The sequence below is a fragment of the Convolutriloba macropyga genome, chromosome 7 (genome assembly GCF_964194025.1).
Source record: "Convolutriloba macropyga chromosome 7, txConMacr16.3, whole genome shotgun sequence".
In the NCBI taxonomy this organism is placed as follows: Eukaryota; Metazoa; Xenacoelomorpha; order Acoela; family Convolutidae; genus Convolutriloba; species Convolutriloba macropyga.
In genome coordinates, this window is record NC_134474.1 from 16,124,867 (window position 1) to 16,141,586 (window position 16,720).

At 34.9% G+C, this 16,720-nt stretch overlaps 1 protein-coding gene across 1 annotated transcript in view; it reads right to left on the reverse strand.

Moving 5' to 3' along the window:
• Positions 1–16,720, reverse strand: part of LOC142342958 (5'-3' exoribonuclease 1-like) — an 85,870-nt gene that overhangs the window by 48,676 nt on the left and 20,474 nt on the right. Inside the window, exons 11-19 of the mRNA XM_075394638.1 lie at positions 13,348–13,567; positions 12,664–12,734; positions 12,204–12,296; positions 11,592–11,734; positions 10,883–10,978; positions 2,925–3,202; positions 1,436–1,557; positions 777–916; positions 404–533 (exon numbers count right to left, since the gene is read on the reverse strand). Coding sequence (XP_075250753.1) covers positions 404–533; positions 777–916; positions 1,436–1,557; positions 2,925–3,202; positions 10,883–10,978; positions 11,592–11,734; positions 12,204–12,296; positions 12,664–12,734; positions 13,348–13,567 — 1,293 coding nt within the window. The remainder of the gene's footprint in view (positions 1–403; positions 534–776; positions 917–1,435; positions 1,558–2,924; positions 3,203–10,882; positions 10,979–11,591; positions 11,735–12,203; positions 12,297–12,663; positions 12,735–13,347; positions 13,568–16,720) is intronic.

The following is a 16,720-nucleotide window of genomic DNA, read 5'->3' on the forward strand; positions in this document are numbered from 1 at the left end:
CTAGAAAACAGCGATATGAACAAAAAACCACTCTCTTTTCGCTCCAATCTTCATTTTAATCAGCAGCAAAATCGCTCCAAAATTTTTCACGTGTTTCCTTTCCCGCTTCAAAATTCACTCCAATAAAATTGATTAAAAAAGGACTTCTCCAATACTCCTCTTCGAGTCGTAATAAAAAGGAGCGCTATAATAGGCGGCTGAGAAGATGAGGGCGGCTATTAAACAAAGATTAAATGGCTTTCTAAGCAAAATGGCAAACGAACAATTTGCATAAAAGACACACATGTTTAGAATAATTGCTTCAAACTTCGTTCGCGAGAAAATAAAAAGCCGTAAACATATAGCAGCTCAATTCCGCTATCACCATCGCAGCTATTAGTTACCGAATTTCGAAGTACCATACCTCTTCGTTGCTCTTTGTGAACTTGAGGTTGAGTCCAATGTTGACACACCAGCCGAATCCCATTCCCTGCTGCTGTTGGTTATTTCCTTCACTGCCGGATTTCTTTGAATGGGAAACACTCGTCTCTGACCTGAAATTAAATTAAGAATTCGGCATTTTCTTAAAAAGGAAACTGAATTCTCCCTACAAAAAAATTAACCATTGTTTTCTCACATAAAGCAAAATTTCTCGAGCGATTCCATTTCTCGATAACTTTTCATCACAAACGTCCTCACACGTCCGAAAAAAGTTCCACTGATTTAAAAGTTCTACGCATAAACTGCGATTGACTGCGGGAGTAGAATAATCGATTGAGGAAGAATTATTCAATTACTGTTGATTAGGGTCAGTTGTCTTGTTCTGTTCTGGGGGAGGCAACACAAATATGGACCCAGTGATTCTGCCAATCAGAAGAGGGGGAACATTCAACCTCCGGGCCACCTCCAACTGTGAGTAGTACTGCATGGCTAACACCTACAAAACGTATTAATTTCAATCCCTGTCTCGCATATAATTCCATTCTAAATCGGAAGGATCGTTTTACTTCAAACTGTTGGACGTTTTACTTCAATCTCAGGACGTTTTTATGTAACATTTGAATGATTGCTATCTAACCTTAAAACGTGGACTGAGAGGTGGATAACTATTCATCTCATATTTTCCCCCTTAATCACACGTGATTGTAAAATTTACAAAACTTCATTTTTTCAATTCAAGACATTTATCCTCGCAATAGATAAATTAGACACTTCTCCCGACACTGTTGTAAAAATGTCATCATTAATTTTCAACTAACGACTCGGGAAACAGCGTCAGTTTTATACATTTAAAATTGATGTCAGTTCAAAATTAAATAATTTTTTTTAAAAATCATTGTTACAAACAAAAGCAATGTGTCTGCTATAAAGTCTATCAGTGGCCCTGAGAAAGAAAACAAAAAGTCTATCAGTGGCCCTGAGAAAGGAAAACAAAACGTGTATGCAAATAACTGACCTCTTTATTGTGAATGATTTGATCAAAATTGGGCTCCACTTTCTGATAGAACTGAAACTTAACAGCTCCCGCTGATTCGAGCACATCAACCACCACAGCCTCTTCGCCGTAGTAACTGTTTCCTAAACATAACCGACTAACGTATGGCTTTACCAGAAGGTTACCAGTAGGTTTAGTTAGGTTAGCTTTTCCTTAATTGAATGAGCGTGACGAGAGCGCAGCGGTGGCGGCACCTGGGGGGGGGGGGGGGGCTGATGGGAGCGGGGGACAACAGTGGTGGGGGGGGGGGGCAACGGTTGGAGGGGGATCTTTGGCTGCACGGTGACCTTACGGCCTGAACGATGTGCAGGGGTAGGGATGGGAGGGGGGGTTGAAGTGGAAGTGTGTGTGTGTGGGGGGGGGGGGGGTCAACTTCTAAGAACCGTCCTTCACACCATAAGGAAAAGTCCCCAAAAACAATTTCTGTTAATGGCCTACTTGGAGGCTAGTGAGCTGAATAAGAGAAATTAATGCCCGCTGGGCGCTACTGTTTATCACGTTTTTGAGGACGAAAAGTCAAATTGCTCAGACGAAAAATCGGTCAAGCAAAAAATCGCATAAAAAGATCAATAGGACTAATATGATTGCTACAAACATCGTTTTAGAGCAATTAAACACAAGAAACATAAATGTATCTAGCACATTATATGTACCGTTTTTCACCCGTGTTAATTTCACCCCATATGATTTAGCCCAGGTGATTTCACCCCATAATTCAATATGAACTGTTTAGTTCAGTAAGGGATTCATTCTGTTTCCTCCCATTGCCCATTACAATTTATGTGATGTTAAATATCACGTTACTATGTAAAAATAGCACGTGCGCCTTGTTGGGGGGGGGGGGGGGGGGGGAGGGGGTGGGAGCTGGGTACAAAATAGATCTCAGGTTAGTTACATTTGATTAGCCTGTTCTAGGGAATGACTTTTTTTCTATTGATTTTTATTCAACTTTCACCTCACAATCATTCCGCTGCGATACCATTTCTCAACATATTTTGAACAATTTGCTATCAATTAAAATACGAAGTAATTAGGGAAAAATTTTGAAAAACTTTAGGGGTGAACTAATATTGGAGTTTGAACTTGAATCAGAGCAAATAATAGAACCAATAATATCACAGCAGAAGCCCAACAGGGACAAAAATTTAAATTTGCATTAAAAATCAGTCCTCCAAACGATTTCTTAACAGACCTAATTACACTTATGCTAAGTTTTGAACCAGAGGATGAGTTCAATAATCCCAGTATCCTCACGGTAAAAATGCAAGTTCTTGGAATTCTTCCAATACATCTATACGGAGAAATACGAAGAGGATTTGATTTAACCAAAAGAATTCAAAATTACAATTAGAAATAAGCAATCGAAATGCACAATGATCCAACTATGGAAGAATGGAATTCACTCTGGTTAGAAAAGTTAGAATCCAGTTGATTAAACAAAGTAACTAACCAATGAGAAATACAGTGGATGATTTTGGAAACATGTCTGTCAGAGTGTTGATACTCTCAACTCTCCTTCTCTGAGTCTCAATCCCATGTACACAGAGGTCAAAAGGGTAGTACTCCACATTGGCAGCGTAACGAGGCTCCAAGGTCACTGTCCTCGTGCTGCTGTCAAACACATTCTTGCGCCCCACCAGTTCAACCACTTCTACTACGAATGGTTTCTCTTCGTTGATTTTTGCATCTTCATCTCGCTGAAGAACAACCCCTCGTTTATTTTGGTACCTGGAAAAATAGATTGGGATAACTAAAGTGTCACTACCACTGTTAATGCAATTGATCAACACTGCCAATAGACCCTACTCCATAAATTTTAAACTTAGGCAAGGAGGAAGCTATTATTGACAAAAAAAAATTCATCAAAGCAAACAACTTCGCAACCAAGAAATTGGCGAAATAACTTTGCAAATCACGTGGAATCCTGTGTAGGGGCTAAGAACATATGACACCACATCAAGAACACGTGAATCAATTCGTTGAAGAAGCCATAAAAAATAGGATAACAGAAAAACGACGTATGCAACAAGGAGGCTCCGTAATTTGCGTTAGCACATAAAGTTCCGAGCCCGTTCATACAAATTTTTGGCATAAATGTCTACCAAATGATGAACAGATAAAAACCCCCCAAAAATTCAAGTATTTTTCAAAAAAAAATGTGTGAAAAAAATGATCGCATCCAACGCAAATAACTCAGTGGAGTTAAAAATGCCGCATCAGATTGATGAGATCAGCCATTACTAAAAAAGTAAGTCAAGACCAGCCACAAAATCAAACAATAACAAAAAACATTAATTACACCCAAAAATTTATGTCCATTTTTTTAAAAAAAACTTATTAACAAGATCAAAAAAGAGTCGGATAAAACTATAACAAAACAAAATAACTTGTACTTCACTAGAAAAGATATGGGACTACTCCATAATAAGGCTCGGTGACAATTAAACAACAACTAAAAAAACAGAATAGCATCCAACACAAATAACTCAGTGGAGTAAAAATGCCGAATTAGATTGAAGAGATCAACCATTATGAAAAAAGCAAGTCAACACCATCAACAAAATCAAACAACAATAACAAAAAACTTTAATTACATCCAAAACTTTAAGTCCATTTTTTTAAAAAAATCTTATTAACAAGGTCAAAATAGAGTCGGATAAAACTAAAATTAAACAAAATAACTTATATTTCACTAGAAAAGATATGCGACTACTCCATAAAAAGTCTCGGTAACAATTAAACACGAACAAAAAACAGTAAAGTTAAAAAAAAATGGCTTTTATTTTTAAGAACAATTAATTTCAAAGTAATGAAAACCATTAGATATCAAAATTAGAGTGAAAAACCCCAACATGCGTATGATCACATGCGCCTCTATATGAAGGCATTAAGAACTGTAAATATTCAATCTTTTATGCGGTTAAAAAGAACAATTAATAGAGACAACAAAAATTCAATTAAAACTTGCAAGAAAACGCTATCGAAGCCAAAAGGCAATCTCTTGATTCTCAAAATATGTTCAAATGATCCTTTCTCGAACACCAATTATGTGGTTTGCGACCACTCATTACTGAGAATAGGTAAAAAGTAGACAAAAAAAAAGAGAAAAAAGGGCAAAATTAGGTCTCTTTTTTCTTTTTGGAAGACGATTATTTTGAAGTCATGAAAGCCGTTACCTACAAAAAGAAAAAATTGAATAGATTCGTTTAATTGTCCAAAGGAAGCGCTTGAGACCAGTAATTATTCGGAATGTCTTACGTCTGCGAAACGAACATCAAATAAAGATAAAAATCAGAAATTAGTTCAATTTTTTTGCGAAAAACCCCTGTCGAAGCATATAAATTCATAACGAATTCTTTAAATACATTAGAATTTGTACACTTTCACCTTTCCTCGCCAACAAGAATGTCATATGTGACCTGTAAAAACCTAAGTTTGAGATTAGGCAACAGATAGACAAAAAAAAACAAAAAAGCGAAGTTTTTTAGTTTTTGAAAACAATAATTTCAAGTCGTGGAAGCCATCAGATATTTACTCAAATTAGAAAATAGGCTCATTCATTCCTCCAATGAGACCTGTCATTATCCAGGAAAACTCATATGACTAAAAAACAAGGTAAAAAGGACAGTTAAATATAAATGCAAAAAATTCAATTAAATTCTTTGAGAAATTAAAAAGAAAATTGTGGCAAAGCTCAAAAAGCCATTGTTTAGTTAAAAACAAAACGACCATAATCTCTCGAGTAAAAAAACCAGATACACAAATTTGGAAATGCTTAGGAAGCCAATTGGATCTAACAATAGTGAACTTTGATTTCTGTCCTTTAATAACATAAAAAAAAGATTGAATTTTTTTTATAAAATGACCGACTGATTACAATCCGAATGGTTTGTGGATTGTGTGGCAGTCCAAGATTGGACCAAAACAAGCCCTGCTGTTGTTGTTAGTTCATTAGGAACACTCAGTTGTTCCGAATGTTATAGATCTAAATAATTTTTTAGAAGATCAAAAATAAAGGCTGCGTTTTTGATAATCACAGTGTAACGTTAGCAAAAACGGTAAAATTTTAGCTCCAGACTACTCTCATTAAAAGTGGGGAAAAGACTAGCTCCCTTTGTAGTTCATAAAGAATGTGCTAGTTGTTTTTGGGTTTGTACTTCCGGCAAATTTAATCAAAGTTGACTAAAAACCTTATTCGGGCAATTTTTGATGAAAAGGCTGAATTTTGAAATTTTTAGCCAAAAATATAGCCAAAAATTTAATAAAAAGAGTCAGCAATACTTTTTTGGCCTTAAAAATAAAATCAATAGTAATATTGTTAACAATTTTTACATTCTAGCAAAATTACGTAATATTAGGCAAAAATTCCGGAAAATGTGAATAAAAATAACGCAAATCAGTCTATTATTCACATGTCAACCACGATAACTCACTCCAGAAAATGAATATCAAAAAATATCTTTAAATCCATATTCTAGTTTGGATGGGCTTTTTAATGATGCCACTCACAACTCTCTACAATGAATATATCGATCGGTCAAAGTTGACTAAAAAAAACCCATTTGAGTATTCAGTTCCTCCATCCTCAAGAGGCGTCGGAACAATAGAAGAGCTAACGCGCCGTAAGATGAACGGATTTAGCAAAAATTAATTCAAGTCCATTTGCTGTAGAACATATTTTTCTATCAGCTTAACGACTTCAGCTTTCCATAAGCAAATTCCAATGGAAATAGCTTCAAAATTCAGAAGATAACTGAACTGAAATAGAAGCAAGATAACCAACTAATGTCGGGCAAATTGCTCTCAAACAACCGGCGAGCTGTTGGCTTCGTCAGTAGCTAGCCACTGTTTAGTGAGCCTAGATTTAGCTTGATTCGACTCTGCAACTTTTAGTTTTCTAGCCTTGTTAGTAAATAAAAAACTGACATTTTAAAAATTTGCAAAATATTGCAAAATTTCAAAGAAAAGCTTCCAGATTTCACAGAAAAAAAGTTCAAATTTATTTTTTGTCTCTGAAGTTAGTTAGGACTTGAAAAGCTTCGTTTGCCCGTAATGATCGTTTGATCGTTAAAATCAGAAAAGGAAAAATTTTGAAAACAATCGCAAATTTTAACAAAATCTTGCTAACATTCAAACAACTGAAATCTTCAAAACCATTTCATTGTTTCGAAACACTATCCAGCATCCTTATTTCAAGCTTTAAATAATTTCACTGGCTCAACTTGGAACAATTTTCTGGGAATTTAATAAATTTTTATCAAAAAATTGTTTAAGCTGGAGTCGTTGAAATATTGATAACCAATCCATATGCGACTACTCCATAAAAAGTCTCGGTAACAATTAAACACGAACAAAAAACAGTAAAGTTAAAAAAAAATGGCTTTTATTTTTGAGAACAATTAATTTCAAAGTAATGAAAACCATTAGATATCAAAATTAGAGTGAAAAACCCCAACATGCGTATGATCACATGCGCCTCTATATGAAGGCATTAAGAACTGTAAATATTCAATCTTTTATGCGGTTAAAAAGAACAATTAATAGAGACAACAAAAATTCAATTAAAACTTGCAAGAAAACGCTATCGAAGCCAAAAGGCAATCTCTTGATTCTCAAAATATGTTCAAATGATCCTTTCTCGAACACCAATTATGTGGTTTGCGACCACTCATTACTGAGAATAGGTAAAAAGTAGACAAAAAAAAAAGAGAAAAAAGGGCAAAATTAGGTCTCTTTTTTCTTTTTGGAAGACGATTATTTTGAAGTCATGAAAGCCGTTACCTACAAAAAGAAAAAATTGAATAGATTCGTTTAATTGTCCAAAGGAAGCGCTTGAGACCAGTAATTATTCGGAATGTCTTACGTCTGCGAAACGAACATCAAATAAAGACAAAAATCAGAAATTAGTTCAATTTTTTTGCGAAAAACCCCTGTCGAAGCATATAAATTCATAACGAATTCTTTAAATACATTAGAATTTGTACACTTTCACCTTTCCTCGCCAACAAGAATGTCATATGTGACCTGTAAAAACCTAAGTTTGAGATTAGGCAACAGATAGACAAAAAAAACAAAAAAGCGAAGTTTTTTAGTTTTTGAAAACAATAATTTCAAGTCGTGGAAGCCATCAGATATTTACTCAAATTAGAAAATAGGCTCATTCATTCCTCCAATGAGACCTGTCATTATCCAGGAAAACTCATATGACTAAAAAAACAAGGTAAAAAGGAGAGTTAAATATAAATGCAAAAAATTCAATTAAATTCTTTGAGAAATTAAAAAGAAAATTGTGGCAAAGCTCAAAAAGCCATTGTTTAGTTAAAAACAAAACGACCATAATCTCTCGAGTAAAAAAACCAGATACACAAATTTGGAAATGCTTAGGAAGCCAATTGGATCTAACAATAGTGAACTTTGATTTCTGTCCTTTAATAACATAAAAAAAAGATTGAATTTTTTTTATAAAATGACCGACTGATTACAATCCGAATGGTTTGTGGATTGTGTGGCAGTCCAAGATTGGACCAAAACAAGCCCTGCTGTTGCTGTTAGTTCATTAGGAACACTCAGTTGTTCCGAATGTTATAGATCTAAATAATTTTTTAGAAGATCAAAAATAAAGGCTGCGTTTTTGATAATCACAGTGTAACGTTAGCAAAAACGGTAAAATTTTAGCTCCAGACTACTCTCATTAAAAGTGGGGAAAAGACTAGCTCCCTTTGTAGTTCATAAAGAATGTGCTAGTTGTTTTTGGGTTTGTACTTCCGGCAAATTTAATCAAAGTTGACTAAAAACCTTATTCGGGCAATTTTTGATGAAAAGGCTGAATTTTGAAATTTTTAGCCAAAAATATAGCCAAAAATTTAATAAAAAGAGTCAGCAATACTTTTTTGGCCTTAAAAATAAAATCAATAGTAATATTGTTAACAATTTTTACATTCTAGCAAAATTACGTAATATTAGGCAAAAATTCCGGAAAATGTGAATAAAAATAACGCAAATCAGTCTATTATTCACATGTCAACCACGATAACTCACTCCAGAAAATGAATATCAAAAAATATCTTTAAATCCATATTCTAGTTTGGATGGGCTTTTTAATGATGCCACTCACAACTCTCTACAATGAATATATCGATCGGTCAAAGTTGACTAAAAAAAACCCATTTGAGTATTCAGTTCCTCCATCCTCAAGAGGCGTCGGAACAATAGAAGAGCTAACGCGCCGTAAGATGAACGGATTTAGCAAAAATTAATTCAAGTCCATTTGCTGTAGAACATATTTTTCTATCAGCTTAACGACTTCAGCTTTCCATAAGCAAATTCCAATGGAAATAGCTTCAAAATTCAGAAGATAACTGAACTGAAATAGAAGCAAGATAACCAACTAATGTCGGGCAAATTGCTCTCAAACAACCGGCGAGCTGTTGGCTTCGTCAGTAGCTAGCCACTGTTTAGTGAGCCTAGATTTAGCTTGATTCGACTCTGCAACTTTTAGTTTTCTAGCCTTGTTAGTAAATAAAAAACTGACATTTTAAAAATTTGCAAAATATTGCAAAATTTCAAAGAAAAGCTTCCAGATTTCACAGAAAAAAAGTTCAAATTTATTTTTTGTCTCTGAAGTTAGTTAGGACTTGAAAAGCTTCGTTTGCCCGTAATGATCGTTTGATCGTTAAAATCAGAAAAGGAAAAATTTTGAAAACAATCGCAAATTTTAACAAAATCTTGCTAACATTCAAACAACTGAAATCTTCAAAACCATTTCATTGTTTCGAAAGACTATCCAGCATCCTTATTTCAAGCTTTAAATAATTTCACTGGCTCAACTTGGAACAATTTTCTGGGAATTTAATAAATTTTTATCAAAAAATTGTTTAAGCTGGAGTCGTTGAAATATTGATAACCAATCCATTAACTCTAGAAACTTTGCGACAACTGATCATCATGCCTCTTAAGATGCCTCTGAAGGTGCTGAAAAAAGTAAAAAAAAATCAAAAAGATTAAAAAAAATTGAAAAAATTGCAAATACTTTTTAAAAATTGCTGGTACTGAAATCTTGAAAAACCTTCCATTACATCTAGAAGCTATGCAGTAACCTATAATCAAACCCTAGAGGAAGTTATGCGGCTCTTGAGGCTTGAGAAACCTGAAAAATGACGAAAAAATTTCAAAAAAAACTTGCAAGTTGCATAAAATTTGTGATAATAAAAACTGAAAAATAATCCATGTGCAAAAAACATTTTCGAGTAACTTATTATCAAAGCCTATCGGAGAATTTCTGTTAGGCTAAAAAACATGAATAATCACAATAAATGTCAAAAAAAATGAAAAATTGCAAGTTTTGTAAACAGAAAAAATGCTAAAGTTCGGGGTGTTGAAATCTTGAAAACCGTTTAATTGATCCCTAGAGCAGGTTTCTCGGCTCCTGAGGCTGGAGAAACCTATAGATTGACAAAAACTTTCAAGAAACTTGAACGAAATGCAAGTTTTATAAGAAAAAAATTGCTAAAATTTATCATGTTCAAATTGAAATCACCTTTTGTATAAAAGATGCTTAAATTCGTGATGTTGAAAACATTCTACCACCTTTAGAAACTATGCAGTAACCTATTACAAAAAAAACCCTAGAAGAGATTCCTTGACACCTAGGGTTGAAAAAACTCAAAAAAGGACTAATTTTTCAAAAATCTTGAAAAAAAATGTGAAAATTAGTAAAAAAAAATTACGTTTTAGCGATCGGTTGTTTGCCAGAAGCCAGGGGGGTATGTGCACCGGGTGGCTGATGAGGAGGGAGGGGTGCAAGAGTGGTGTGGGGGCAACAGCGTGGTGGGGGGGGGGGTGGGACAGTAGTGGGGGGGTCAACAGTGGGGGTGTCTTCAACCTCTAAGAACCGCCCTTCACACCATAATTATAATTCTTCAAAACAGTTTGAGCTGAAAGGCTCTAAGAGCACTTAATGCCCGCTGGGCGCTACCTGTTTATCCCGTTTTTGAGGACGAAAAGTCAAAAGCGTCAGACGAAAAATCGGTCAAGCGAAAAATCGCATTAAAAAAGACCGACAGGACCAATATAATTGCTACAAACTTCGTTTGAGAGCAATTTATAAAATGTAATCATAGAAGAATTATGAAATATCGGCGGAATAAAATCTACTGAATAACGGCGATAACAGCTGAAAAACTGCTCATAACAATGTCCATCGTATTTTTCCTTCTTAGTGTCTCAATTTCAGTTAAATATCCAGGCTCTGTACTACTCTTTTTAAAATATTATGTTCCTTAGTTTCTTTTATCCATTGGTCCGAAAAAACACCAAAATTTCTTTTCAAATTATAAACCAAGCGAAGTAGTAGTTTATTTCTGCTTAGAAAACTCTTTAAAAAATAATGTTAGCTCAATGCTTCTGTACCAATCAGTGATTGTGTTGGCTTCACTCTTCAGATTTCTGCGCTCTTTTGCACTCATCTCCACACTTACTATTTGGCCATCGTTACCACGTGAAATCCTGAAACAAATCAATGTGTTGAAAGGAACACAAAACTCCTACACAGTATCTCAGAAAACAATTCTTAGTAGTAGTAGATAGACTTTGAGGGATTGATTCAATCCTAAACTTCTGCGGCCATTACATGAAAGTTTATCCATAGTAATTCTCAGCATTGTGCACGTCTCAAAATTATTTCAAAAAACTCTCCTGGATGCACTGCGAGCGTGTCCCTGTGAAGCAACAAAGAAATTGAAGCAACAAAGACAAGCATTTCTCTATCAAAAAATTAATTTGGACCCTTTAACTCTTCAATTCCAAGAAAACGTTTCTTAATACATGTAAAAAGGCCTTACATTGGAGGATGGAAACAAGGGAATTAATATTCTAAGTGGCAATTATACAGTCTTTGTCGCCAAATTTCACAAATTAGCGCAATAATAGGTAGGGTCGCTGGCTCAATGTGAAACAGAGGAGAACGTTCCTCATTTGAATACGAAAAATCCAAAAAAAACGTATGCCTTGACAATTTCACAAAATTGCTCTGTAGAGTAGAAATATTCTTTCAAAGGTAATACTATGTGATCGATCGGACTATTTGCAACCTACTGATTTACTTGAAATCTTTTCTAACCTGGTAATGGTATCTGAAACAGCGACAACTTTGGCTTCTTTCAAGTAAGGCCACTTTACAAACACAATAGAATTGTCAGTTGATGTCTGAGTATTGTCATCGTTGATAGAACCGAAGAACATGTCTCCCATATCTTCCAGGCACTGAAACCAATTCAATATTCAATATATGAAGGAGAATATTTTGAATTAAACGGTACTGTGAAATCGTTTAGGCTCACACCGACTTCAAACGCCTAAAACTGTCCACGAATGCTTTCTTCTTTTTAGCTTTGAGTTAAAAACGATATATTCATCTTTTGAATGTACAGCTACAATGTAATTGAATATTAAGGTCAAGAAGGTTGTCAAACTAGATCATGGTGAATTCCAGCGGTAATTTTTCAGAAATTGTGCGGAAATAAAACAAAATCTCTTTCCCTTGGTCTGCATTGGGTCTCGTTTGCAATCATTGGATCTTTGGTATTCGCTTTGAGCTATTATCTTCTTTGCAGCAACGTTTGAAACATTTGACCAATTCGACATTTTCGGCAGTTAATACTCTCATATTGCACTCCAAAAATCTGTAATGTTCACAACAAAAAACGCCATAATGTCAAATGTAATTACTAACGTGGATATTGGGCCTCGGCAACACGGTTATGATCATGTTGTGATTTCTGCTGTTGCTCTGAAAGACTCGAATCCCATCTGATCTCAGCTGACTCTGAAGCACAGAACTCAATGAACATGAAAGATCACAATCATCGGTTAGGTTTTTAGGACAACTAAATGTAAATTGTGCACAAGATGAACTTGACAACCATCTTTACTCATTCAAGGTAAACTTGGCTTTTGAAAAGATGCTGCCCTGAGGAGAAAAAAGAACAAGCGAAAAAGGGTCAGAAAAGATGGCCCAGTTCGAGGGCTTAAGATCAGTTCATGTAATAGTTTAGCACTTTTTTCACGCAAATTAGGAGAATTGTTCAAATCCATTACTAGACCATTCTCAAAGTCTCATAGTAACTGCGACTGCTTAGGCCACTTAACAGACTCCTCATTCCAGTGGCAGAACAAGGTGCAAATCAACTTACGGTGTAGTCCAGATGTTTGGTTGTTGGAAAGCCATCAAAGTAAACGTCCAGTTTCACACCAGAGAGCAGTCCTGGAACACAAAAAATATGTCAATTATTAAGAAGATCTGTTAGAGAGTAGGGTCTAATTACGTCAATTGAATTCATTGGTAGAGATCTTTGAGCTGACTTTATGTTTCAAACTCGTATTACTCTGTCATGACTCTTTAAGTTAGAACTCTGTTGCAAATAGGAGGCACGATCAACAGACAGCCTTTCAAAAATTAAAAGAATCCGATCAAAAATTTTAAAACTGTGTTGCCTAGAGTACCAAAGAGCACTATTAATCTGAACGAAGAAAAAGCCTCAGAATAGACTATCATGTGGCATAAGATCCACGAGAAAAAACAATGTGGTAACGTTTTAACTCAACTCTCGTTGCTTTTACAACAGTTGCTTAACTTACAGCATTGTGTAGTCGATTAGAATACCTCTATCCGCCTCTCTTCATATAGCAAGAGTGTCGAGAAACGAGTAGTCTCATTTAAAGCAGAGTTTCGCCAATTTCCGAAATGTTAATCGAGCGCTTAATACAATACTTCACCTGTTAAGTTAACGCGAACAGTTGATTAAATGAAACATCAAATTGCCTGTACGACCTGAGAAAAATACAGACATCTTAATACACAATAGGAAGTAACCAACCATGTCTTAAATTCTCCTTGGGAATAGCCCATTTATCATGTCTGTACTGTACAATGGCAGCTTTGCAGTGTTCCATACAGTTGAAATGTGTAACACGTGGATACTCGTAGTCTTTTGAGTAATCGTATTTGAAAGAGAGAATCTGCCCACACGCATTTCTTAATTGCTCATCTTTGGTCAATCGACGAGAAAATGTCGACATTGCAGCAAGAAGACGCTTCTAAAACCAAAACGTGCTGTTTGAAAAGCCGGTTTCAACAGTTGAGGAAATATCAGCTTGAATTTCCCAAGCTGAACATATCTGGATGGCTCCGGAACGATAGAAAGAAAAGATGTAAACAAGAAATCAAATATTTTGTTCCTTGTTTTAAAATATTACAACGTATTGTTTTCAAAAACAGAATAGATTTTGAAAAAAACTTTCTCGGGGTCATCGACAAACTCCACCTAAAAAGAATTTGTGATTGACAGTTGATTTTAGTCGAATCAAAGCCATTTTGTTCATTATCAGCGTTATTTTTGATCGCTTTTGGATTAATTCGGAATATAAAATAGCCGCGAACAATTAGCGAGCAACCATTTAATTTTGATGATTTTAACTGATTTTTGAATATCCTCATTTTTATGGATCTTCCTTTAATTGCTGTTATCCATATTCCTTGATGTTTTCTGTTATTTTGCCAATCAAAATAATTAGGAAACGATGTAAAATGTAACAGTGTAAAAATTAAATGGCAAGAGCAACTTTGAACCATTTTGATATATTACTGTGTTGTAGTAAAATTGACGCCACTACCTTTCCAAAACATTTTGAGTTTTGGCAAATTTCCATTTTTTCGCTTTCGTTGATTCATCAAGTATCTACTACTATCTAGTGAAGCTATTTCGAAGAGCATTTACAACTTATTTAAGTCCTTTTAATGCAATTGATTTCATATTAAGCGTAGTGCTCGACCGATTTTGCTTTATTTTTTGTATTGTTTTGGCATTTAAAATATTGGCGAGCGTATTATTGCTCTCATCGTGTTTACAATCCAAAGGGCTTATTTTATATTGGGTGCGGTCTTTCAGTTTAAGATCTATTCACATTTTGTGTAACTTCCGATGTCAACGAGTAATCGAATTTGAGTATGGTTTAAATCGGTCTGGACCGAGAAGGGAGCCACCTAAAAAACATAGCCGGCAAATTGCCGGAAAATAGCCGACGTTGTCCCGCTTGACGCGCATTGGGATTGAAACAGAAAAAGAAAAAACTACGAGATAGAAATTGACATAATTTTTCTAAGAGTCAAAGTGATCTTATATGGTGTGTAAATTCTGCATATTCGGTCAAATTGTAAAATTACACTCAATTCAGCTCCAAACTGTAGACAATTAAGCATAATACTACTGCCAGCTAGCAATCGCTTTAACGAACATTGATAACTTAATGCATTGACTTAATGGCCGGGCTTCAAATGTTTATACCGTTTCTTTTGATTGTACTCGTTTGACTTTGACCGAATTAGCTACATTAAATCATTCGATACGAAAGAATTTAAAATACAATCAGTTGAAACACTAAGTAAAGTGAATCACATGTAAAGGGTAAAAATCGTGACTCATGAAAAAGGAAAAACGTTATCAAAAGGTAAACCGAATTTTAAAATAAGGACAGCGCCTAAATAATAGCCGTTAAGAGGTTATCGATGGCTGTAAAAAACAAGCTACAAAGCGTGAAGTTTGCAAACTTTGTTGAAAATTCCTGCTTAAAGAGATTATTTCTCAAATGCGGCTTTATAACCTCTAATTTTGCTGTTATTTTCTTGATCTACTCTCGAAAGCTAATAAAATGATTGATGGCTTCTAATGGTGAATTTATGCTATTGTTGTAGTCGAAGGAGCTACCATTGAATTTTACGACTTTGAAATCTCGTCCATATTTTTGTAGTCTTATCATTTTTTTCTCAGAAATACGGCATTCAAGTGCTGGTATTCCAGTAATAAATTAATTAACTGTTTTGGGTTGAAATGGATAGAAAAAATATGAGTTCGGATTCCCATTTTCGTTGTCTGGCAAACTGACAAAACTGCTTTTTTCTGCTTCGGAAAATTTATTAGATAAGTTTTGTCTTTAACCCTTCAAGCATACTTAAGAATCTCACAATGAAAAGTTAAAATTGCCATTCAATTTTCAGATAATTAGGCCAAGAATGTGGATGAGAGGCGTCGGAACATTATGTGCGAAAGAATATTACCGAGCATCTTTGTTCCTTGAACAACTCTTGAGTTTTGGCTTTACCTGTTCTCCGTTTTGTAGTATTGTCTATTAGTTTCAATGCTGACAGGCACCAATCGTTTTCTACCCTGGCATAATTTAACAATTATTGACTTGTCGTCCTGCCAGTCGAATTCTTATTAGCGTTATCATTTAGTTCTGATTTAGTCTATAGTAAATCGAAACTGAAATCTTCAAATTATAATAGATATAATCTACCAGTTTTTGATTTTTGGTACTGTCTGTTACTGGAAACTCATGAATTTTGAGCTCCTCCATAATTTTGTTGCTGTGTCAATAAAACAGATTTTAACCTTAAAAAAATCAAGTCTCCCCGACCTTACGAGCTGGCCATTCGAATTCAGTTATTTTTTCGGTTTATATCCGAGGTTATTTACTGAGATCAATTAACTTAGATCATCTTTTTGATTTCCTGAATTTTGATCCATTCTTTTTAGCCCTCCCCCATTGGTTGCCATCCAGATGCCTTCATGTTTTTCCTTATTCTGTCGTTAGGAAACAAATAGGAAACAATGTACACTGTTTTCGAACATTAAATAGTATGCAAATTTCAACCATTTTCATATATCGTTAAGAGTTAATTGCGAGACGTTTTATTTTCGAACAGTATTATGGAATTTAATCTTGCCTCTTTGTTGTTTCTCATTTGCCTTAATGTTTTTTTTTGTCATTTTGTCGCCCGTAGGAATAAAAAGGCAATGTTAGCAACTTTATAAGAATGAATGGTATGAAGTGGTTAGGGATTTTGATATACGGTTACGTGTTATTTTGGCTTTGACGCTTAAGACATTTCAAGTTCTGCTGACATTGTTTTTGGCAAAACTGGTGAACGCGTTTTGTGCCATTCATCAACATGACGTGATTGTTTTTCGTTCATAATTAAAGTTTTATAATTTTGGCAGTAGCAGTTAGGGTGGGGAGGAGATATTTTTATGAGGTGAAAACTCGACTACTTTTTTCTTACCTTGAACATTATCAGAGGTTACTAACTACCGAATATCAGAAACACACATGTAAAAACATAACCGACTAAATGTTGGAAGAATTGCTCTCGAACGACTAGTGGGAGCTCTTAGCAATTGCAAATTGCCGCCT